Source organism: Rhinolophus hipposideros, assembly GCF_964194185.1.
Source record: "Rhinolophus hipposideros genome assembly, chromosome: 6".
NCBI lineage: Eukaryota > Metazoa > Chordata > Mammalia > Chiroptera > Rhinolophidae > Rhinolophus > Rhinolophus hipposideros.
In genome coordinates this window covers 77,892,490-77,917,691 of record NC_138052.1, presented here as the reverse complement: position 1 = coordinate 77,917,691, position 25,202 = coordinate 77,892,490, and the positions used below count along the sequence as shown (strand labels likewise).

General features: G+C 33.0%; 1 protein-coding gene across 1 annotated transcript in view; it reads left to right on the top strand.

Moving 5' to 3' along the window:
- KANSL1L (KAT8 regulatory NSL complex subunit 1 like) overlaps positions 1–25,202 on the top strand; it is a 100,295-nt gene that overhangs the window by 25,092 nt on the left and 50,001 nt on the right. The window contains 2 exon segments of the mRNA XM_081051753.1: positions 12,776–12,917; positions 21,247–21,444. Coding sequence (XP_080907879.1) covers positions 12,776–12,917; positions 21,247–21,444 — 340 coding nt within the window.

Genomic DNA, 25,202 nt, shown 5'->3' with positions numbered 1-25,202 from the left:
TTTTTAAAACATTGTTAAATTGTGTATTGCCCAGAATGTGGTCTCTTTCGGTGACTGTTTCATAGTGGCTTGAGAAGAGTGTGTAATCTGCTGTTGCTGGATGAAATAGGCTCTAGATGTCAGTTATTTCCAGTTGATTAATGTGTTGTTGAGTTCAACTGTATCTGTACTGTTAAATTTTTTTGCCTGCTGGATCTGTGCATTTCTGATAGAGGAAGTGTTAAAGTCTTTAACTATAATAGGGGATTAACTTATTTCTCCTTGCAGTTTTATCAGTTTTTGCCTCACGTAGTTTGATGCTCTTTTAGTAGGCTCATACACGTTAAAGATTGTTATTTTCTTGAACTGTTGACCCTTTTATGTAATGTCCCTCTTTATCTGTGATAACTTTCCTTGCCCTGAAGTCTGCTCTGTCTGAGCTTAATATAGCTACTGCCACTTTCTTTTGATTAGTGTTAGCCTGGCATAACTTTCTTCACCCCTTTACTTTTAATTTGTATGTGTCTATATTTACAGTGAGGTTCTTACAGATAATGTATAGTTAGTTGGGTCTTGTTTTTTGGTCCACTCTGACAATTTCTGTCTTTTAGTTAGTGTATTTGGATCGTTGATGTTTAAATTGTTATTGATATAAGAAATTAATATCTGCCATATTTGTCACTGTTTTCTATTTGTTACCCTCGGTTTTTACTCCTATTTTTGTCTTCCATCCTTTTTCTGCCTTTTGTGGTTATAATTGAACATTTCATATGATGTACTTTCTCTCCTTTTTTAGCATATCCATTATACTTTTCTGTGTTTTTTGTTCTGGTTTTGTGTTTGCTCTTTTTAGTGGTTACCCTAGAGTTCGCAGTATACATATACAGCTTATTCAAGTTGTCTTTCAAGTAACATTATACCTCTTCCTGGTTAGTGCAAGTATATTATAATAACATTAATCCTGTCCGTTGTACTACTTCCACTTACACATAAGCATATATAAGCATTCACATACAAGCACAAACAGGTACACATAATCGATTACATTGTTGCTATTATTATTTTTGAACAATTAGATCCATTATCAATTAGATCCATTAAAGATAAAAAAGGAAAAGTTATTTTACTTTCACTTATTCTCCAATGTTCTTCCTCTCTTTATATAGATCCTAGTCCTGACATAGACAATTTTCCTTCTCTCTGAAAAACTTCTTAACATTTGGCATATAGGGGAATGATGTCAATATAGTGTGGAATTTGGCTTGGATTTTTTTCCAAACCATTTTAAACGTGTTAGTTTTAGAATGATCAAGGGGCAAACTTTTTCACAACTAAAGAGAAAGCCTTAGTAGTATAAGAAAAATGCTGAAAATTCTGTAAAAGTACCCTGGATATTGCATTACAGTGCTAGTTTATTGACTTTAAAAATTGCTACGTATCCCACTGTGTTAAAAGATCTGAGGAAGTTGTAAGTTTAGTTGAAGAAGCTGTGAGGATAGCTCCTTTGTATTAAAAAGAAATTGATGAAGAAAGCTACCAGCAGATGATATTTTTAATTTTTATTAAACTGGTCTCTTTTAGAAGTGAATATCTTCAAGGACCCACTTCAAAGGAAGAAGCATGAGCTTCTGGGCATGAAACTTTATAAAGGATGGACGGGCTTGTTGATACAAATGCCAGTGGAAAGTTAAATTGTACTAATATTTTTATAAGGATTGTTACTGTTTTGTTAGGACTCAGATTTAAAAATTCTATAGGTTTTGAGTGGTCTGGCTCTAATTCTGTTTTCTTCATAAGTTCAGCTATTTTAATTTTGTAGAACATGGGGTTATTCAGGAATGCATGTATGGTGTTACAGCAGAAATGCCTGTCTTCAATTCTGGGTTAGTGATAGTCACCTTTCTGACTAACAAGCACAGGCTAATCATCTTTTATTTAACTTTTTTTTTCATTGCCCATTGTAGTGGCCACTACTAGCCTTTTTGTGTGCAGTATAAGGAGGTGCTCCTTCTGCTGAGCAGATTTAGATTTGTAATTGTAGGGCTTGGCATGCAGAGCTCTTGCTAGAGTTTAGCTCTGCTTGCCCTTTTAGCCAGACCCTTGTGCAGTCTAAAGGACAGTAGTCCCACCTTACCTGTGGTTTCACTTCTTGTGGTTTCAGTTACCCATGGTCAACTTCAGTCCAAAATATTAAATGGAAAAATTCTGGAAATAAACAATTCATAAGTTTTAAATTACACGCTGTTCTGAGTAGCATGATGAAATCTCATACTGTCCCAGTCCATCCTGCCCAGGGCGTGAATCATCCCTTTGTCCTATGGTACCACAATGTAATATGCTACCAGCTTCTTAGTCGCTTTGTAGCCATCTTGGTTATTAGATTGACTGTCATGGTATCTCAGTGCTTGTGTTCAAGTAATTCTTATTTTACATAATTCCCCAAAGTATAAGAGTAGTGATAGCAATTTGATGCTAAATAGAAGTCGTAAAGTGCTTCCTTTAAGTGAGAGTTCTTAAGGAAAGAAAAAAAATTGTATGTTGAGGTTGCTAAGATGTATGGTAAGAATGAATCGTCTATCTGTGAAATTGTAATAAATGGAAAATAAATTCATGCAAGTTTTTCTGCCACATCTCAAACTAAAAGTTATGGTCACAGTGCATGATATCAGTGCTTAGTTAAGATGAAAAACACATTACATTTGAGGTGGAAGACGTGAACAGAGACAGATCACACTCTTATAACTTTTGTTATAGTATATTGTCATAATTGTTCTATTTTATTTTGAGTTATCATTGTTTATCTCTTACTGTGCCTAATTTATAAATTAAACTTTATCATAGGTATGTATGTATAGGAAAAAAAATAATATAAATAGAGTTTAATACTAACCACGGTTTCAGGAGGCATCCATTGAGGGGTTTAGAATATATTCCTCATGGATAAAGGAGGACTACTGTAATTTGGAAACACTACGTGGTGGCCTGGCTTCCTGAGCAAAATAGACACACACACACGCACACACACTGCTTGTTGAACTGCTAAAGCATGTGACTTTAGCTTGTTCCTTTAGCAAGTAGGTTTTGATCAGTTTAAATAATTAATTTATTTCGTTTATTTAATATGTCCCTAGTTGTCAGTGCTTGGTATTTGTAAGAATTTTAAAAACAGACCATTAACTTTCAAAATTCTTGCCATGTAATAGAAAGGGGTAGTGTTGAAAGAGTAAATAAGTATTCCCAACCTCTTCTTTATTTCTTTTATCCTATCTTTGGCTGGGTTGGCTGGGGGAAGGGGATGGGTAGATTGTAGTAGGAGAACAAGAGTAAATTTAAATTTGCCAGTCTGATATGTGACTTCTTTTAAACTAATACTGAAAATTTCAGTTTAGAACACTTGGTTCTTCCCGAGTTATAGGCAGAATTGCATAATTTATGAAGATTGTTTTTGTTCCCTTTCATTTCTGCTTCCTTTTAGGGAACCCTTTTTAAGTTCCAGTCTCAGATTATCCTTGGACATTCTAAATCCCATGCCTTGGTTTATCTCCATGTCAGAATTTCCTAGAGTTCACAATTGTTTTTATTTATTTATTTTTTGTTTGTTATTTTCTGTGTGTATATACAATTGTGTGGTAGAATATTAATGTTATTAACTTGTATGTCAATGAGACTTAATTTTCTTGAAGACAATGAACATTTTAATTAGGACTTATTAACCTAAATGACTCAAATTGCATAAAATATTTTTGAAGGAAGAGTGTGTTAAGGTAACAAGAAGACCTCGACATGAATATATAGAATGTTTTTCTCATTTTGTAAGGATTTAGGTTTGCTTCACAGGGTTTTGTGGGGAGCTGTTGGCTTTTCTATCCTCTAGGATGCTGTCCTTGCCTGCATTGTTGATACGAAGTCACTTGTGCTTTATCTGATTTCCACACCTAATTGTTTTTAATGACAGAGTTTGCACATTATTTTGGCTCATATCTGATTGTCAAGAACTTAGACACATACCCACACCTAACTGCAAGTAAGGCTGGAAAATGTAGTCTTTAGCAGAGCTGCCATGGACTCAACTAAAACTTGGGGGGTTATTATTTAAATAATTTAATAACCTCCTTGGGGAGGTTATTATTTAAAAAAAATAGAGGAGAATAGATATTGAGGGAAAATACACAGTCTGTTCAATTTGCCCCTTTGGCCACTCAAATATCCGTGCATTCCCTTCTCATAGAGAAAGCACATCAACTCCTGAAGGATGACAACTCAAAGTCACATTCAAAGGGTGGAGTCAATTTCTCTTTGTCAGATCCAGACGAGGTTCCTTATGATGTGGTGACCTGTAAACTAATAGAAACGTTTTCTAACCGTCTTGCCTTCTTGTTTCTTGTATGTATGTTGGAGTAGGGACAGGAAAGCTGCAACAAACACTCCCAGTGGGAAAAGAGGACAGGATACACATGATAGTTCCTGGTCCTTACAGTAATTAATAAGACTCCTTGCTCTGGAACTAGAGTAACGTCTTGATAGGATCCTAATTCTGCTTTCTTAGAGAAACTCCTTTGTCCTCCATCGTCCCCGACTTTGCTCTTTGGGAATTATTCTTTATCCATTATCCTTTGTGTCTATATGTGAAGTAGGTGTTGGAGTGTGTACCCTTATTGAAAACTGCATTGCATTCTCACCCTGCTTCCTTTTGGTGCAGATTTGGGCTCGTTAGATGTTAGGCTTGTGGTGTTTTCATGATAATAGAGTTCTCTTAAAAATGTAGGTTTACATTCTGGTTTATCCAGTCTGTTATATGTGAAAATATCACAGCCAAAGGTCTTATTTGGTCCTAGTTGTTAATCATAAAGACTAGTTAATTTACTAGTTATTGTCCTCTCTCCCTCAGTTTAATGACTGCCACCTTGAGGCTACTGAACATTTGGGTAGGAATTCATCTGAGTTTTGCTCCTAATCTGGTTCTCATTGTGTGATTTATAACTCTTTACAAGAGATTCTTGGAATACATTTGTGTATGTGTGTGTGTGTTTATATGTAGAGAAGCAGTTGGCTTTTCTATTCAAGTTCCTGTGTTAATGGATTATCCATTAAATTAGAAGTCGGCTATAGTCAGAGCCACCCTAAGTTGAGTTGTACTCCCTTTTGTTTCTGCTTATAAACCAATTCTTGCCTAAATTCATTTATATTGGGCTTAAAACAACAAAGAACAGCCAACACCTAACATTTTCTGCTTCTGCTAGAACTATAGTTTTGGCAGGCACTTGGTCTCTTTTAAATGATCATGTTTTGCTAGTATATATATAGCAAATGGATGGATAACTAACTATAACATCCCTTTCCTATCTGCTTAACTGTCCTACCTCTAAGTTAATATAACATGTTTTGGGTTTCTCTCATGGCCCACCATATTGGTCATAGCAATTTTTGTAACATTTAGCATAAACGCTAAGTTGTAAGAAAGATATTTAAAACTAGTGGCTTAAGCATGATATCACTGTTTTTCTGACAGAACAATTGAGAGATAAATGCATGATACAGAATAGATAAAAAGCTTTGCTTCTATGAAATTGTCCAGAAACCCCCAAAGAAGGAATCTATGAACTATTTTTAATGTTTGTTTGTTTTTTCTTTAAAGATTCTGGCCCAATATACAACTGTAGTTTGTTGTTTTTTTCTTTTGGTTTTTTTTTTAAGGCAATGATACTTTGGATGATATTTTGAGTATGAAATATTAGAAACAAAATAGAAACTGTTAGGGAGCGAGAAGGTAGAACACACACACACAAGATAAAGTTCTTTGCATAATGCAGTGAAGTTCTAGTACTATATTTGCTCATGGTTGTAAATAACTAGAAAACTGGACAAAATGTATTGAACAGTCACTGTTTTCAGAAAATGGACATAAAGGACCTAAGGCATCAAAGGACAGAGATTCAGTGACTCCTGAGAAAAGAGAAACAGATGAGGTGACCCCTGTGATTGCCCTCGTTTTCTGCTGGAAGGCACTTTATGATCTCTGATGCAGGGAGAAGAAAGCCAGGTGGAGCACAATGATCTTACCTAATTAAGACAAAGATTCAAGTTTGGTAGGCTGAGAAAGCTGGAGATCAGAAGACTGAAGTTGAGGGACCTAGAAAAGGCTCCAGAAATCTTCATGTGGTCCCCTTAAGAGAATTTTGTTGAATACTAACCTGTGCATGTGTAGATGAAACTCCACAAAGGTGGACAAAGAACTATCAGGAATCTGAAATCTGAATAATTTCCATTGTGCATAAGGTTTGAGAGACGTTTGAGTTCTGAATGAGCAGAGTGGAGAGACTTCATTGAACATTTGGAGCATTACGTAGAGATCCCAGAAAGGTCACACTTCAAGAGTAAGGTGAAATTAACCCTAGTCTGGCTACTCTATACCTCTAATAGATCTTGAAAGCAAGCTGAAAAGAATGAAGTTGGACAGCAAGTAATTTAATAACCTGTTGAAATAAAATTTATCACTCTCAAGGAAGACCATAAAATCCAGAATTTCAACAATGATAATATTCATAGCGTCCGTAATAATGTGTCATCTATAGATACATATAGATCTATATATATACAAATATTTATATAAATATATCTATATAAATATATCTACAATAAATATATATAGATCTATATATCAATATATAAATATATCTATAAATAGATCTATATAGATCTATATATAAATATATCTCTATAAATATATCTATATAAATATATCTCTCTATATAAATATCTATATCTATATATATATATGTGTGTGTATATATATATATATATATATATATTAGACATGCAAAGAAGGAGGAGAAAAATCATAAATAGAAACAGAAACAGAAACAGCGGGCATGGTGAGATTACTTTGGAAAGATTCTAAAATATCTGTTGTGTATAGTCTCAAGAACTAATGAGAAATTGAATGTACATAAAGAACCACTGAACTTTTAGGGGGAAAATATGATATCTGAAATGAAAACTATTGTTTGAGCTTAACAAGAGTGTAGACATTCAGAAGTGGTCAATAAATTTTAACATATAACACAAATTATCCAAACTGAAGCTCATAGGGCAAAAAGACCAAAAAAATTGAACTAAACAGTACAGACCTGGATACAATATCAAAAGTTCTAACGTTTATGTAAATGGAGATTTAGATGTAAGAGGGAGGGGAGAAAGAAAAAAAATATTAGGAAAAATAATGGCCACAATTTTTCCAAATTTGCTAAAACCCATAAAACCACAGATACAGGAAATTAAGGAAATCACAAACAGGACAAAAACAAAACCACACCAAGGTATATTGTAGTCAAATCACAAAGTTGTAGTGACGTAGAGAAAATCTTAAAAGCAGTAAGTGAGAGGGGAGACATTTTATATATTTAGGAGATCAGAGATATACCAAAAGAATAAATTACTTCTGACTTCTCATCAGAAGGCATGCAAGCCAGAAAATAATGGAATGGTATGTTTAAAGTGCTGAAAGGAAAAAAAAAAGTCAACCTAAAATTCTCTATCCAGTGAAATGATCTTTTAAGAAACAAAGGCAGAATAATACTTCTAAATAAAAGCTAAGAAAATTTGTTGGTTTTTTTTTTTTCTTTTCTGTTTTTGGTGGAGATTGACAAGCTGTTGGTCAAATTTAGATGGTCAAAACAATACTGAGAAAGAACAAAGTTGGAGAATTTACACTACTGGATTTTAAGGATTACTCTAAACTATAATAGGGTGGTATTGAGTTAAGCTGTTGAGATAGACAGATATCCTAAGGGGTGTGTGTGTAGTGTTTACAACGGATATAAGTGTTCCTAGACAGTCTTTTATTTATTCAAGAATAGCTTTTTTTTTCTATTAAAGAATAATAGAATCTTTCAACAAATAGTTCAGAAACTAAATACCCTATAGAAAAAAATAAATATGAACCCTTACCTTACACTATACAAAGAAATAAATTTGAATTGGATTATAGATCTAAAAGTTAAAACTCAAACTTCTTGAAATTTTAGAAACATAAATAAATCTTTATGACTTTGTGTTAGGCAAAGATTTCTTAGGACATTAAAAGAGCTTTCCATAAAAGGAAAGTTTAATAAATTGGGCTTCATCAAAATTAGAATTTTTTGCTGCTCAGAAGACACTATTAGGAAAATGAAAGACAAGCTACAGACTGGGAACTATGTGTATTTCCAATACATGCAGTCTGACACAGGTCTTGTGTAAGTAAGAAGAAAACTCAATTAAATGTGAGCAAAAGATTTGAGTAGATATTTTGTCAAATGAAGTCATAATCCCTTGGGAACCATGAAAAGCATATGAAAACATGGTTTATGTCAGAGATTGGAGAACTACGGCCCATGGACCAAACCTGCCCGTTGACTTTTCTTTTTTTTTTCTTTTTTCCATAAACACATTTATTTACTAACCAAAGTGAAGATCCTAATTAAACCAAGACTTGGAAATAGTTGCATGTAAAATGTTTGTGATAAAGATAATTGAACACAGTAACAACAACAACAAAAAGCATGGAGAGATTTGCTCATTGAACTTAGTTTGTTTATCCTCTCAACTTGTTTATCCAGAAGAGTGATGGAATTTTTACTCTACTTTTTCATAGATCTGAGTACAGTTGACATTGTTCATGACACTTTCCTACACTAATTTCCCATTTTCCAATTTTCTTGTTATTGTGCTTTCCTTCCCATCCCATACTTGATAATTGAACCAATGCACCTATACAGCTGCAGACAGTCTGAGCTTTTCTGCTATCAGCTGTAGTTTCTTCAAACTTCTGTCTTAAGTTACATGAAAACTGTTGTTTTCAATGTACTCTCGGTGTTTATGGTAAGGTTTTTGCTGTCAGAAGTGATGACAAAATCTGGTTTGGCTATGACACCCATTTTTTGCAGAACCATTCTAATCGTCCTTCCTTCATGTACTCATCAAAGCCTCTGCTCTCTAACAAGTGCCATCTTCCTACCAGCTGCTGAGTGGTGGCCATGGTGGGCCAGGGCAGCGTGCTAGGCGGGCAGAGCAGAGTGTGGCACGGGGCAGTATGGCTCCATTGACTGTACAAAAACTTTTCTTGGAATGCAGTCACATCCATTCATTTATGTGTCGTCTATGGCTGCTCTCATGCTATAATGACAGATTTGAGGAGTTGTTACAGACCAGGCGGCCCACAAAGCCTAAAATATTTACTATCTGCCTCTTTGCAGGAAAAAATGGCCAACCCCTGGTCTAAGGGAATCAAATTCCAGGGAAGGATAAGCTCTTTCTAGGTGAGAAAATACCAGTGGAGAAGTTTGGCTGAATTTAATATGTTTTTCCCAGGCTAACTCTTACTTTTCTTGGGATTGTCATTTTCCGCAACTGAATCTTCTTTGATTTTTTGTCATAGTTAATTCATTGTTATTAGTGATCTAAAAAAATCTTTATGTTAAAGATTTCATACCAGTCCCTCTTCAAGTCTTGGTCACTTCAGATGTACTATTAGAAAACTCTTGTCTTTTTCTGAGAAACTACACTTCAAGTTCACAACAGGGATGTAGATTAATGATGTTGACAATAGGTTAGTACCGGTACCAAGAGAAATTCTACTTAAAACAACTTGATTTCAACAGCATGTATTTATTTCCTTCACCAAATTCAGTGGTGACTGCCAGGATGGGGATTGAAGGCATTTGCTGGCTTTTTGGGGACTAACTAGTCTCACTGCCCAAGTGGTGTCCACTCACTGATATCTTTGCTCCTATCGTCACTGGAAGGAGGAAGCTGCTCCTTACGGCATTTGGTGGTCTGTGATTAGTTAAACACACCAGAGCGATGCAGGGAGTCAATGTTAGTGGTCTGGCAGGCCAGTCTATTATGCTAATTAGGAAGTCTAGACACTCTGGATATGCCTCATATTTTTATTTGTTATTGCATCAGCTCTGTTCTCATTGGTTATGCTCTAAATTATATAAACCATTACATCATTGGTTATATAAGTTGTTTACATAAAACGTCTTTTGACTTCAGGGTACAACAGGTGTTAACCTCCTTTGTGTGAGATAGTCATATGCTTATCTGTAACATGTTTGCAATGTTAACTATTTTTGAGAAAAATATGTTTTCAAGCAGGAGGTCAGTTTTGGTGGAAAAGCTTGTATACCACTTTTAATTATAGTAAATAGATTTTATTCACTCCTATCAAAATATAGGATAATATTATCCTTTCCAGAAAATTCATTTTACATATCACAAAGCCCCATCATTAGTTTACTTAAATTTAATCTGATATTGCTATTTTTCTGTTTGTATAATTTAACGTATAACATATGAACATAAAAGTGATTTTTGTAAATTTAATTTGAATATCATTATTTTTACTAGAAGTACAATAACATGAACTCCATGAAAAATTTTTACTATATTTGACTATTAGCTAATTATCATTTTGGTAGCCAAGCAGAATTGCATGTTAGAGGGAAATTTTCCAACTGGGACAAAATCTAATGAAAGAATGTTTAAGATCATCATTGATTTCCCCATGCTTACTCCACACCATACTTCTATAAATCCTATCAGCTTTAAAATAAACCTTGAATCCATCCTCTTATCTTCATCTCTTATCTCCTGTCTCTTTCCCAGTCCAAGCCATTTTCATCTTTTAGTCAATATGTTAGTCAGAATAGGTTATATTTAGAATAATAAATTAACCTCCTAATAGTAGTTTACCACAGCAAAGGTTTACCATGGCTTACATAAAGTCCGGTGTGGTTTGGTTTGTGATCTTACTCCATCTTGTAGCTGTACTACGGTATCTGCACTAGAGGCTTTGAAGTTTGTCAAGTGGATTGGAAATGACTAGATCACTTTTGCTTACAGTGCATTGGTCAGAACTAGTCACATGGCTCCAACCTAAGTGCAAAAAAATCTGGGAAATGTAGGACAGCACATGAAATATTTGGAGATCACAATTTTATGTGCCACACCCAGATTATTATACTAGCATTGTAATTGGTTACCTTATGTCTTCTCATATCCCACTTCAGTGCTTCCTCTACAAGTAGTCAGAGTGCTCAGAATAAATGTTTTTGTTACTATCTTGTTAATAACTTCCTTTTTGCATAAAATTCAACACTTTTACCAGGATAACTAATACATGATCTTTCCCTTGCCTTCCTCACTAATCTCGATTGGCAGTTAGTGTTATCAAATATTATCTGTGATTAGTGTGTTTTGAATAGGCATTCTCCTTTATTTTGTCCATAATTATGAAAGTGTGATTTAAGTGTCAAATTTACAAAATCACAATAATGATGATAAACTGAATAAATAATAATAATAAGAGAAGTCCTCTCATTTATATTAAAGTCTCCTCAATCACACTGTATACAATTAGGATCTTTAAAAAAAATAATCTTTTGGGAATATTGATGTAATGTAAAATCCTGTTATAATGGATAACTTCTGTATAGTAAACTTAACAATAATTGTATTCCGTTTCTCTGACAATAAATGATCTCTTAGGATAAATGTTATCTCTGGCTAAAGTTAATATGAAAAATATACCATTATGATTAAATGTGTTTTAAAAAAAATAATAAACTTTATTTTTTAGAGCAGTTTTAAGTTTACAGCAAAATTGAGCAGAAAATAAAGTTCCCATAGCCTTTGTACCTACAAAATATAACTTCCCCACTGTCGATATACTGCACCAGACTACTGCATGTGTTACAACCAGTGATCCTACGTCGACACATTGTTATCACCCAAAGTCCATAGTTTACATTTAGGGTTCACTCTTGGTGCACATGCTGTGGGTTTTGACAATAAATGCAGTTTTTCGACAATATTTCATAAAGTTTGTGTTTTGCCATTAAGTAGTTATTGCCCTTCAGTTGTACCTTTAATCTCTGTCATGTTTTTCCTTGGCATTCTGCAGCTCTTAATTATCCCAAACACACACACACACACACACACACACACACACACACACACACACATAATTGTTTTCTAGTTGAAGTGGTGGGAATATTTTCACAAAGTAATTAATTTGTAGTCTTTCAAACTGGATTAGAGTAGTGCCTTTGCCGAAAGATAGAGGAACTAGGGTTCAAATACGCTTGAAAGTAAGGCTTAATATAAATTATTTATCATCTCTGGCTTATGAATGCTGGGAATCAGGTTTTTCACCAGCTGTTTATTTTAATAGACATGTTAAGATCTATATATTTGGTATTCTTATTTGAAATGTAGCTGAACATTCATATTTTTGATAATTTTGACCATTTCTTTACATTGATTTTAGGTATTTACTTAGCTAATAATGATTTCTGTTTTAGCAAAGGAAACTTACATATAGTAAAATTGAGTACCTATGGTGGTTTGTTACATAGATTTAGATCTAGCAGTTCACATGACATCTGCTTGCATATAAAAGCCCATGTAACAGTTTTTTCAGGGTGTTGGTATTGTCATTCTTGTTTCCTTTCCTTTGCTGGCCCACTCTTATTTCAGCCCTTCAGCATTAATAAAGTATTAAGTAGCAAAGGAAATTATCCTACTGCTGGGTAAGTAATATTGAATAAAAACAGGTGTTTGTGGGATAGAAAGATAAGAAAATTAAGTCTTTTTCTTTGATAAGAAGTTGATATGACATTCTTGTTTCATGTAATTAGATGTTTTGGAAAGGAAATTGGGATTTTATAACAGGAGCCAGGGAAGTTATTAAGCAGTCTCTGTGAAAACTTGATTGCCTTTGTGCTTTGACTAACACTGTATGTCTTGTTTACAGTAACTGTAGTACTGAATGGAAGTGGCTTGTAGACAGAGCAAGAGTTGGCAGCCGATGGACGTGGCTTCAAGCCCAGATTTCTGAGCTAGAATACAAAATCCAGCAACTGACGGATGTTCACAGGCAGATTCGTGCCTCCAAGGTATTTTCTCTGTTCTTCTATTTTTTTTAAAAAAAATTACTGTTTTAGTTTCTCCTCATCTCTCCACACAAAATAATTGTTACGAACCTTTATAAAAATGATGTTAAGATTTTAATATATTAATAACTATAAATTGAAGCTATCTTTATAATGCTTTTGTATTTATGATGATCATTTATACTTAAGCAATTCAGAACTTCTTTGTTGGATTCCGTTTAATAGCATAGAGTGTTTGTTTGTTTTGCTTTTTAAAGAATTATAAATGGAGTGGCTGGTTAGCTCTGTTGGTTTACAGTACAGTGCTCTTAACAACAAGGTCGCCAGTTCGATCCCCACATGGGCCACTGTGTGCTGCACCCTCCACAACTAGATTAAAACAACTACTTGACTTGGAGCTGATGGGTCCTAGAAAAATACACTTAAATAAATAAAAGTTTAAAAGAAAATTTATAAACATAAAAAGTTCCAGAGAGCAATATAATGAACACCTGTGTATCCACCCCAAAATTTATTGAATGTAAAATTTTGCCAGTATGAGTTTAGTTTCTAGAATAATAAAGCATTATCTGTACAGTTGAGGTACTTAGTTCTTCCTAATCCCATTCTTTCCTCATGCCACTATTCTGTAACCACTATTCTGATTCCAACATTTTTTGATATTTATTATTTTTATGTATGTTTTTATACTGTTGGTACATCGGTGTCTATCTGTATCTACAAATAATATTTATTTCCTATGCCTTTGAAGTCTATATAAATTATACATATTACAAACACTTTTGCAACCTGTTTGTTTTTGCTCAGCATGATATTTATGCATTTTATCCTTTCTGTATGTTTTTAATTGTATGCATGGAATGGAATTGTATAAATACAATGTAGGTTTATCTCTTTTCCTATTTTCCTTTGATAGACATTGTTTCCATTTTTATGCTAGTAAAAACAATTCTGCAATGACTATCTTTTATGTGTTTTTTGTGAGCTTATGGAGAGCGTCTCTTGGCTATATGTCTAAAAGTGGAAGTGCTGGATCTTAGGCATAGCTGTCTTCAGCTTTCTTATACTCATTGATGGAATTGGATAATCCAGTATTCCCACTAGCCAAGTGCATAAGAACTCCTGTTTCTCCACATTCTTGCCCACATTTATATTTTTTGACCTCTATAAAGAGTGTGAAATATTATTTTATTGCTGTTTTAATTTGTCACTGAATATTGTGAGATTGGGCTTCAGGGTAATTAATCATCAACTTTTCTTTCATTCTTTGTGGGTTTTTTTTTTGGTGTACGAGTTAACTTACCTTTTTTATTCCTTTTGGGAGGTGGTAGTGGTGGTGGTGGTGTGCATGTGCTTGTGAATTTGGATACTATTCTTGGTCAGTTATGAATATTACAGATCACTCATGTTGTATCTTGTCTTTTCATTTATTTATTTATTTATTTATTTATTTATTTATTTATTTATTTATTTATTTATTTTTAGTATATCTATTTTGGAACAGAGTTTAACTTCAATGTAATTGTACGGATTAATGTTTTCCTTTGTGGGTTATGTCTTATGGTATCTTATTTAAGAAATCCTATCCCTGATATTAATTTGATGTTCTTTTTGAGGTATTGATCTTTCTCTTTTTCATTTGGATACTCAGCCCAGCACTGTTTTATAAATTATAGTAGTTCACCCTTACTTTTCAGTTTAAATTACCACATTTGTCACATGCTGAGTTTTGGATCTATATGAATCTGTTACTGGACTTACTAATCTATCTTGATTATATCATTCTTTGTGACCCACTACTAAGCAAATTTTGTAAATGGTCAATATATAATAGAAAAGAATGTATATTCTTTATTTGATGATTATAGAATTCTCTGTTAGATTAAGCTGGTTGACTTTGTTGTATATATCTTCTGTGTCTTTTAAAATCTAGATCTTTCAATTTCTGATACAGATTTGTTAAAAATCTGTAACTGTGAATTTTTCAGTTTCTCATGGTAATTCTGTTAGTTTTTGCTTCTTATATTTTGAAGTAATGCTGTTTGATAGATACAATTTTATTATTATTATTATTATTATTATTATTATTATTATTGGTGTTTCATAAGCTACATACCTGTACACATAGCTAGATTTAAAAACATCCACTCTGATTAGATTTCATTTCTTATTTGCCCTTATTTCTCCTCTCTATTTGTGTCTTGTTTTTCACCTCTCTTTTGTTGGGTTGGTAGAATTTGCTTTCTTCCTTTCTTTTCTTCTGCTGGTTTGGATGCTATACATTGTAGTTTTATCCTTTGTCATTACTCCTAATTTTTAACATAATTCTTAACAATGACTAAAAGTACTCAGTGTTTTTATGCTTTATTTTTATACTTAAAACATTGATCTTAATACTATTTAACTACCTATTGAATATTACCTACTTCAATCTACTTACATTTCTAACGTGTTTCATTTAAAAATGTGCTTACTATTCTTTCATGTGTTCTACCTATAAAATTAGTTACAGGTTAAGCTGCTGTAACAAAGGCCCCCAAGTATAGTGGATTTAAAAGACACATAATGCTTCAAAAGTTGGAGAGGGGAGGTGGTATAGGCTGGTGGGGCAACTTGGTTATACAAGGTCACTGGGGGACTCAAGTTCCTTCTATCTTGATGCCTGCTGTCCTCTAGAAAGTGTTGACTGAATAGTCATTTCCTCATTCCAGCCCTTGGGAAGTGAGAAGAGAAGTGCAGCATAGTTTGGCTTTACCTTGGTGGAAGTTGCACTACATTGGCTTACATTCCACTGGCCCATATTTAGCCACATGACTACAACTAGATACATAGGAAAGAAATCTGAATAATAGTCTTTAACTGAGAAGTTCTCTGCATGGCTAAACTCCAGTAGGGGTGGGGTCTTGCAGTAAATAGAAATGGTAAATGGATACTGGGAAGGGTTTGCAGTTTCTGTTATATCGCCTTTTCTTTCTTGGTTTACTTCTTTCTGAAGGACATTATTTAGTAGTTTCCGACATTTAAACTGACATCTGAACATTTAAACTGTCTTAGTCTTTGTATATCTCAAAATTTCTTTATTTTACCCTCACTCTTCAGTGATATTTTAGGTTGATACAAAATTCTAATTTGATAGTTCTTTTCCCTCAGCACATTAAAGATCTTATTTCATTGTTTTCTTTGATACTGATGAGCAGTCTATTGTCGATGTAATTTTTTTTTTCTTTTCTGTAAATACTCTATCTTTTCTGTCTGGTAACTTTAAAATGTTCATCTGATATTCCACATTTTTTTACTAACAGGTGTTTAATTATGAATTTATCTTTATCTTATTTACTTATTTTGTTCTTCGAGTACACATTCTAACTGTACAAGTCACTGAATTTGGACAAATATATGGTGTGTAGCCATCACCATGATCTCTCCTCTTCTTGATCTGTTGTGTCCAGGAAAGGAGAAAAGTGCTTATTTTATAGGAAATTTGATTAAAATGAGCTTACTATTTACACACTAATTTACAAGTTTTCTCAGGTATTCATGTTGAGATGTCTTAAAGGAATTGGAAATGTAAGACATTGTGGAAGAAGGTCTGTAAGAAGATGTAGATTTGGAGTTTTTTTTTTTTGAAATGGCAGTTAAATTTATGTTATGTTGTAGCAAGTTTTAAATTAAATGCATTCATCTCTTTCCTTATTTTCTTCTTCTCTCCTTTCCTTCATTCTTTCCCTTTTTTCCATTCACACATAGTTATTAGGATGTCTAATATATTCTTTAAGTATACAGTAGTAAACAAAACCTACAGATTTCTTGTATTTTCAGGTTTTGCAGTCTATTGGGAGTAAAAATTAAACAAATTATTACACAAATAAATGCTGTTTTAATTCCAACCAGGGGAAATTTAACGTGGAATTTCCCTAGTTTAAAGACTTGTATTGTTTCCCAAAAATTATAGGCTGTTTGCTTGGAACTTGTAGTATATTTTCCCGTAGAAGCAATAACATAGTTCTTCTGCAATCCCATGAAATCCTATTTAATCTAAATATTGCTAAATATCTCTTTATAACTAATGGTGATTGGTCTGAAAAGAAAAAAGCTGTGACAGAAAGGAGTTTTTGAACCATGTATTTGGCCCCACCCAACCTAGGGTCTGCACATCAATGAAGATTAGTAAGTTTTAGGCTCTATTATGAGTTTATATTCTGGAAGGGGATAGACCATGTATATACTTAGTTGTAATATAATGTAATAGGTGCAGTGATACATGTTTTTAATATCATATACAAGTGCCATAGAGATTACTTAACTCTTATCTTAGGGGTTAGCGGGTCAGAGAAATCATCAGTAAAGAGATGATCCCTCTCAGTATGACTTTCGAGGACAAATAGCAGTTTGCCTGAACTGGGAAAGGGTATTCCGGAAAGGTTTCAAGGCAAGAAACAGCATGATCTTTTTCAGGAATGACAAAGAAGTATAGGATACAAAGGAACAGAAAATATGAGTTGTGCAAGGACAGGAGCGGAAGCTAGGAAGTAATGAATATTATTTAATGCGTTGTAGAATTTGGTGGTGATGTCTATAGGAAGGTGGATAAATAGGTAGGAAGAAAATCTTAGGCTTACTGCTTCTGTCTGATGAATTTGAGGGAACTAGGTATGTTCAATAATAGTTTCCTGATGGAAGTTTCCTATTCAATTATTGTAGTTGCTGTTTCTCATTTTTAACCTTGTCTTCACTGGGCCTTCAGTTGTAGTGATTTCTCAGTCCTTTCAAGAGCACCAGATAATTTCTCCTCTCTGATCACTTTCTTTAAAGGATATAGTATCACAAGCATTTTTATGGCAAAAAGATTTCTAAGAATGAGTCAAATTTAAAACAATTTGGAAGCTTCCAAGAATGTGGGTTCCAGTTAAATTGATGACTAAGTTTTTTGTTTGAATCTAGATAGTCTGGTTTATATTGTTTTGACTTGGGAAAAGATATTTTAATATTCTGTATATTCTAAGCATGCTATGTGATTGTTAAACATTTTTAAAAGTTTGATTATATGTTTTTATCTATTAGAATAAATTATTTTAAGGAAAGAAATCTAAATTTCCCAGTAATAGTTTATATAGTCTTACATTTTTCTTTTTTCAGTCTAGATGTGTATCTGGCCCTTTGTTCCCTTAAGAATCATATTATATTTATTTTATGGAAAATGTCATTACAATTATGCTATCAAAATACACTATTTATTTTGGTAGTTTCTCCTTACATTTTTTAGGAATTAAGATGTTTACTTGCTTATTTATGTGAATTTAGTCGAGCTATTATTATACTGAATAGGGAAGAAGCTTCTTGAGTTATTGTAAGAAAAAACATTGAGAAGAGTGGTTATCTTGAGTGAGACAGAACTTTCTGTTTAATGTATCTTGAAAGGAAAGAAAAACAAACCCTTTCTTGTAGGTTAAATTAGAGATAAGGGAAGGGAAAGAGATTGAGAGATGATCTTTTGTAAATATCCTGTTTAAATAAGTGCCAGTTTGTGACTGGTCATGAAACACACACTGAGTAGATCTACAAATTTTAGGTTGTTAGGCTGTCATTTGCCCCTTCTTTGACACACTCCAGGTCTACATTTTTCGATAGAAGAAAACAGATATTAACATCATCTCTTCTTTGTTCTTGCAACAGCTTTGTCAACACATTACAGCTTTCCTATTTCTCCTTTTTTCTGTTTCAGCTTTTCACTAAGACAATAGCTTCTTTTCACTCTTAGGGAAAAAATGAAAATAGTTATTTTTGGTCAAGAGGTTGTCTTAAATGGTCTCTCTCAGATTTTTTTGTTGTTGTTATCCTGTAATAGAGTCTTCCACATTTTAAATGGTACATTTTGTATGTTTTAAAATTTTTATTTAAATTTTTGCTTAAAATTAGTCTTGCTGACTTTATATAAATAATAAAGATGTTGCTGAGGCAGTTGTTTATTTTTTCATGCTATGTCTTCTCTATGGGGACCCTTGGAGTTGCGGTGAAGATCTGTAGTGGTGTTATCAACAACAGTTGTCTTCTCTGGAGCAGTTGATTTGCTTTCATCTTATGCTAGAGTTTTCACTTGTCTCAGTTATCACAATTCATCATTCTAAAGAATTTTCATTTCTTTGTTATTTACCTTGTTTTATCTATCATTAGACTATTCCTGATTTTTTTAAAATTCAACTTTATTGACACAAAATTGTAAGATACTTAAAGTGTACATCATGATGACCCAATACATATATATCATTGTCCTGAGTTTTAAGAACATAAACTATCTCTGCTGTCTCTAAAGGATTTATTTACTCTTCTTCCCTTTCTTCTCTATTCTTAGCCATGCAGAGAAAAATCATGGACCATTCTTCTCACAGGATGAGAGTTTTGTCCAGGGCAACAGTTTAAGGGGATAAAAATAGATTATGAAACTGACTATGAATGTTTCCCCTGTTAAATTTTAAAAGTATTATTCTTCATTAAAGTAACTATAGTAGGTCCCCTACTTATAAAAAGGTAGTATTCTAAAGGTTTGGAAATTTGGCTTTTGAAATTCAGAATCAGTTTTTCCATATAAACAGTGTTGTAAGGAGGGATAATGAAATCAGGCTAGTTCACAGCAGCCTGGCCTGTAATATAAACTATAATCAAACCAAAGAGAATTAGTTAAGTTGATATGAAGAAACTTGTATTTCTTTTGCATGAGGTACTTGCGAAAAATCTAGTAAGAGACTTGTACAAATTTTGAATGGACATTTCAGATACTTCCAAAATTTTTTGAGATTGATGATACTGTGTTTATGAACTCTTAATTTAATTTTTAAAATATCAAATGAAACAAACTTCTTTTAAATATATTCCTTTAGAATTCTTGACAGCTATATTTGTGCATACTAGGAAAATAGTTATTGAGGTGGGATCAAAAATTGGATCCCCTCCTCTTTGTAAAGTTACTAGCACTGTTGTGAGTATAGGTAAAAAGAAAAAAAAAATAGTTGTTACTTTTACCAAACATCAGTGGTAATAATGTTGCTATAAAATAATAAAATTATATTTAATACCATAGCTGAATATGTTGGTTCTAATGTTTTATATTGTCTAAATTATAGAGTAAACTAAAACTACTGAGATGTAGCATATTATAATCTATAGGCAATGTAAATCCTGTAAATAGCACTTATACATGATATAAGCTGGCCCACAACAATCATTTACTTTGTTCCATTTTCAAATCCTGTACACTTACATTAATGTTTTTAGTCTGTTTTTTCATTATAAGAATATAGTATTTTAGCCACATTATGCATTTAATAGCTTTTCAAGTAATCTATAGGGGCTTATTGGCATTTTGCAAAAATCTATATCTACATGTATATTATATAATAATGTATATTATTCTTTGCCGGAGGACATGTGGTAGAAGGGGTAGGAAGGGAAGAAGTTTCACTGTTAGAACTGACTATGAAATCATTAAGATCATATCTGTGCACTCCTTTTTCTTCTTTCTCTCCTGTGTCTGTTGTCTCTGAGAGACCTAAGGATGAGAACAATTGGAGTGAAGAAATGAGGACTATGGGAGAAAGTTTAACAAGCTCATTCAGGAAAAAGTGTGTGTGTGTGGCAGGCTGTACAGAGGCAGCTAGATCCCCACTTATTCAGTTACTGACATTTCAGAAAATACCCAAAGTTGAAAACTTGTGTCTTTATTGTTAGCTTATCTACCTTGTAAGCAACAAGAGTTTTGATTGGCCCAGAGAGTACTTTTTCTCAAGGGTGCAGTCCTGCCTATAGATACTGGTTGGCAGCAACAGGGTTGGGGCTCCTTACAGAGCTCTGAAAGGAGTTACTATAAAATTAGATTGTTGTTTGGATGTTTTTAAGTTTGGTATGTGAATTTATGAAATTGGGAGTGCTCGAATGTAAAACTCAAATGGAAATGCCAGTGACCAAAATATCAGAAGATTATATCAGGAAATGTTGTAAATTTCAGTCTGAAATGTTCATGTTCTATGTATAAGCCTTGAACTTTATTCTAAATCTGTCATGCTTTTAATGCTAATAACTGAAACCAATAAGAAGAAAAATAACTGCATGTCTATAATTTATGACAATATTTTACAAGCCTACTCCATCAGACATACATGTTATTTTAGTTGCACGTTTTAAATCAGCCAATCTTTTAGAGTTAAACTGTGCTTTCAAGTGAGTATTTTCTGATTGCCAAGGGATAATAAGAAGCATGGTTTCAAGTGCATTGTAACATTAAGATTAATTTAGCAGTCAATTTGTTTTCATTTTAATTCTTTAATTGCTGTTTGCCTAGGGGATAGTGATCCTAGAAGAATGTCAACTTCCAAAAGACATTTTGAAAAAACAAGTACAATATGTAGACCATGCACCTTCGTTAAACACTACAGGGAATACTCAGATTCCCCAAGAGAGTCAAGATCCTTTACCAGAACAAGATTTTGAAATGTCACCAAGTAGCCCTACACTACTTCTTCGCAACATAGAAAAACAGGTAATGAGAAGTGAGAGTAAGGTGTGAGTGGCATAACATGACTTTTAGTAGGTTTTATAAATTATTTAAATGAATGTGTGTGTCTACTTGGGGTATGGGTTATTAGAGTTGGCAATTTGACATTAAATATATGTAAAATATTTAGTATATGATTAATATCTATTATAATATTGATATAATTAAGATTATTTAAATATAATATGTAAAGTATTAGTACATAGGGTGATAACTCATTTATCCTAGGGTTGGAAAAATCTTTTTTCTAACAAAATTGATCATCATTGACTTTTTTCACGGGAAAGAACACTGGTATCACTTAATAAAACTGAACGGTTGTTTGATTCATTTAGTGATGGAAATTTGTAGTGAAAGATAATATTGAAATATGGATTCTTTCATAAAAAATGATCACGTAAATAGGAAGTCAAATAAGTTCCTAATACGTTACTTCAATTCCAAAGCCTTTCCTGGTATTAAATACTGTTATGGGTCACTCCAGAAATTTAACTCTTCTGTGTTATATTTACCCTTTGAAATCAAACCATTTATTTTGATTTAGACTTCACTGGCTCCTGAACAAACCTGGCTATCTAGGAGTTTGTTACCTTTCAACCAGACAGAATCTGCTGGGGTATACCTGGCCAGGACGACAGCTGCATAATTACATTGTTCCACTGGGTAATAGGGACTCATGCCTGCCTACATCTAATTTTTCTGACATACAAGTATATTGTGAAATAATTTAGTACTATGATACTAGTATCTTACTCCTGTTAAGTCAGAATATGGTATAAATTCTCCCACCCCATATTTGTTACATTTACAGTTGCCTGGTTTTCCTTAATTGGAATGCATAATCAAATTACTTTTATGAGTAGTTTATAATTCACAAAGTTATTTTGTAATTATCTGATGTTAAATTGGAATGTACTTTACCATATAAGTGGTATTTTAAATAAGTGTTGGTTATATTCCCACTTCTTTCTTTTCCCTCTCCTGATCCCACAGGATCAGTCCCCATTCACTTTGAGCCTACTTGTTTCACACTCCAGAATAATGTGTTTGCTCAGTCAGTCAGATCTACTGCCTTTATCTGTAGATTACTACTTATTTTTTGAAAAGAGATTTCTTGTATTTTTTTCTTTCTCCCTGATAGCACCAATTTGTTTGATTGGACGGAAGTTAACATCAGAAGTGGCTGATTTGCAGGGCCCAGTGCAAAATGAAATTATATAGCCCTTTTTGAAAACAATTTTCAAGAGTTTTAAGTTGGTAACAGCAGCTCATTAACCAAGCATGGAACCCTTCTGAGTACCCTGTGCAACTGCACAGGTTGCTCACCCATGAGGTTGGCCCTGGGTATCTTGTTCATTTTAGGTCCCATTGCTGATGGGCATACGCGGGCTTTGGTAGGGAAGGGATCCAGTACCTGTTTCCCCGAAAATAAGACCTAGCCGGACCATCAGCTCTAATGTGTCTTTTGGAACAAAAATTAATTTAAGACCCAGTCTTATTTTACTTTAAGACCGGTGTAATATAACATAAAATAATATAATAATATAATATAATACCAGATCTTATATTAATTTTTGCTCCAAAAGACACATTAGAGCTGATTGTCCAGCTGGGTCTTATTTTCAGGGAAACATGGTAGTTGTGAGAACAATGGTAATATAATGGCTGTAGACATAGGGAGAGCTGAGGACAAAACGGGCTGCAGCAATCATTTGTAAAGGTCATTAATAAATTGCCTATGAACAGGTCATTTGCTCTTGAAACATATGCTAAAAATATTTTTATAGGCCAATTTCTTAAAAATGAAATTGATTTCAAATACTACTTGTTAAGGAAAACAGTCCAGGGGTTTTAAGTGGCAGGGGCAGCAAACCTAATATCATACATATTTTCCTTAAGATAATTTGTTGGTAAATAACTGTTCACAGACCATAATGGAATTTGAATATAGATCAGGCAATCCTTCTACTTGATTAAATTAATTTTGTTAGAGGAATATTTTGCTTACCAAACAAAATTTATTTAGGTGTCTCAAAAGCAACTAAAGAGTTGGCAGTTAAAATATGAGAGCACTGTTGAGTTGTACACTGATACCAGTTTTTAAAAAATAACACTGATTCATAGTATTAGTGTATATTTGCATTGTTAGATAATATGTTTTGTTCATAAATTGAAAGGTGACTTTATAACTTCAGGTAATTTAAAATAAATTTCATACTAGTGTATTTACATTAGAAACCTTATTATCAATAGCTAGTGTTTTCACTTTTAAGTTGATTACATTTTGTTTTTAGAGTTCAAATTATGCCTCTCCTAATTTTACTTTTATTCTCGTTTTTACTGAGTTTCCTATCCCAAATATGGACTCAGGAGTAAGATTTTATTGGGCTGGAGTGGAGTGGTGATAAGAGTAAAACTAGGGGTTGGTTGTAATGCTGTCCATCTGGGCCAATTATTCAGACATACCTGACCAGCGACCTCCAGTGTCAGAATATTTTAGGTGATGTTTTTGAAGGTGGAACAATGAGAAGAGTGTGTCAGTATATCAGACTGGAAAATATGAGATATTCTATAAATTTCTTTGCATGAATAAACTAATGAATGCTTGATAAATGGATAAGGAATCTTTTTGTATTGGTGATTTTGAAAATGAGCTTTAATCTAAAAATGAGTAATAATTTTTAAAATGAAGTCTTTAGGTACGTATTATTTTTCAAGAAAAATAGCAAAAACATTTCAGGGTCTTTAGTATAAAAGATTTTTTGAAGAATTCAAATATTAGATTTAGTTCTATCATATTCTTTGTTCTCATTATTTCTAATAACATGATTATTAGTTTCATACAAATAAGTTTCAAAATAATAATTTCATGTAACCCTCTATTTTTAATAGAATATCTTGCAGTTAGTAAAAATGGTGAAATAAGTCTTATTTTTAAAATTGTAGTCACATTGTATAAAGTGAGAAAACCAGATTTAAGAAAATTTATGTGGCATGATTTAATTAAAAGTGTGTAAGTGTGTGTGTGTGTGTGTGTGTGCGCGTGCGCACATACATGTTGTATATATACTCATGCCCACATATACTCAAAAAACAGACTGGAGGTATATACCAAGATATTATAATAGCAATTGTTTTCTCTGTGAAATATTACTACAGGTGATCTTTTCCTTTTTAAACCTCTCTGTACTTTCCCTTTTTTTCTATATTGAATGCGGATTATATATGTAGTGAAAATAGTTGTCATTTTTTTATAGAAATGTATTATTCCCATTCATATGGCCTATGTTTATTTTAATAGTTGTAGGTGGTTGTTTTGAGAATAATAGTAATTACCACATTACAAATATATTACATATGTTTAAGTTTGGGATACAGGACAATGAAAATTTTGGGTACCTAAAAAAGCTGATATTTTTGAATTAGGAAAATACTGAGAGACAGTGTGGCATGGGATTGAAGCCTGAATTTGAATTCTAGCTCCATTTCTTACTAACTTTATAATCCTCGATCAAGCTGCATTATCTTTCTTTGCTTCAATTTCTTCTTCGTCATTGATTTTACATACAGTAATATCCTAGTTCTAATATTACCTATTTTGCAGGTTAGTTTTAAAGATTAGAAATATTCTAGTACTAGTATAGTGCCTGCACATAATACCCATTTAATAAATTATACTTATGAATTTGTTATTATTAATTTGGCCACCTCGAAGGAAATGTTATGTAGACGCTATTAGCAGA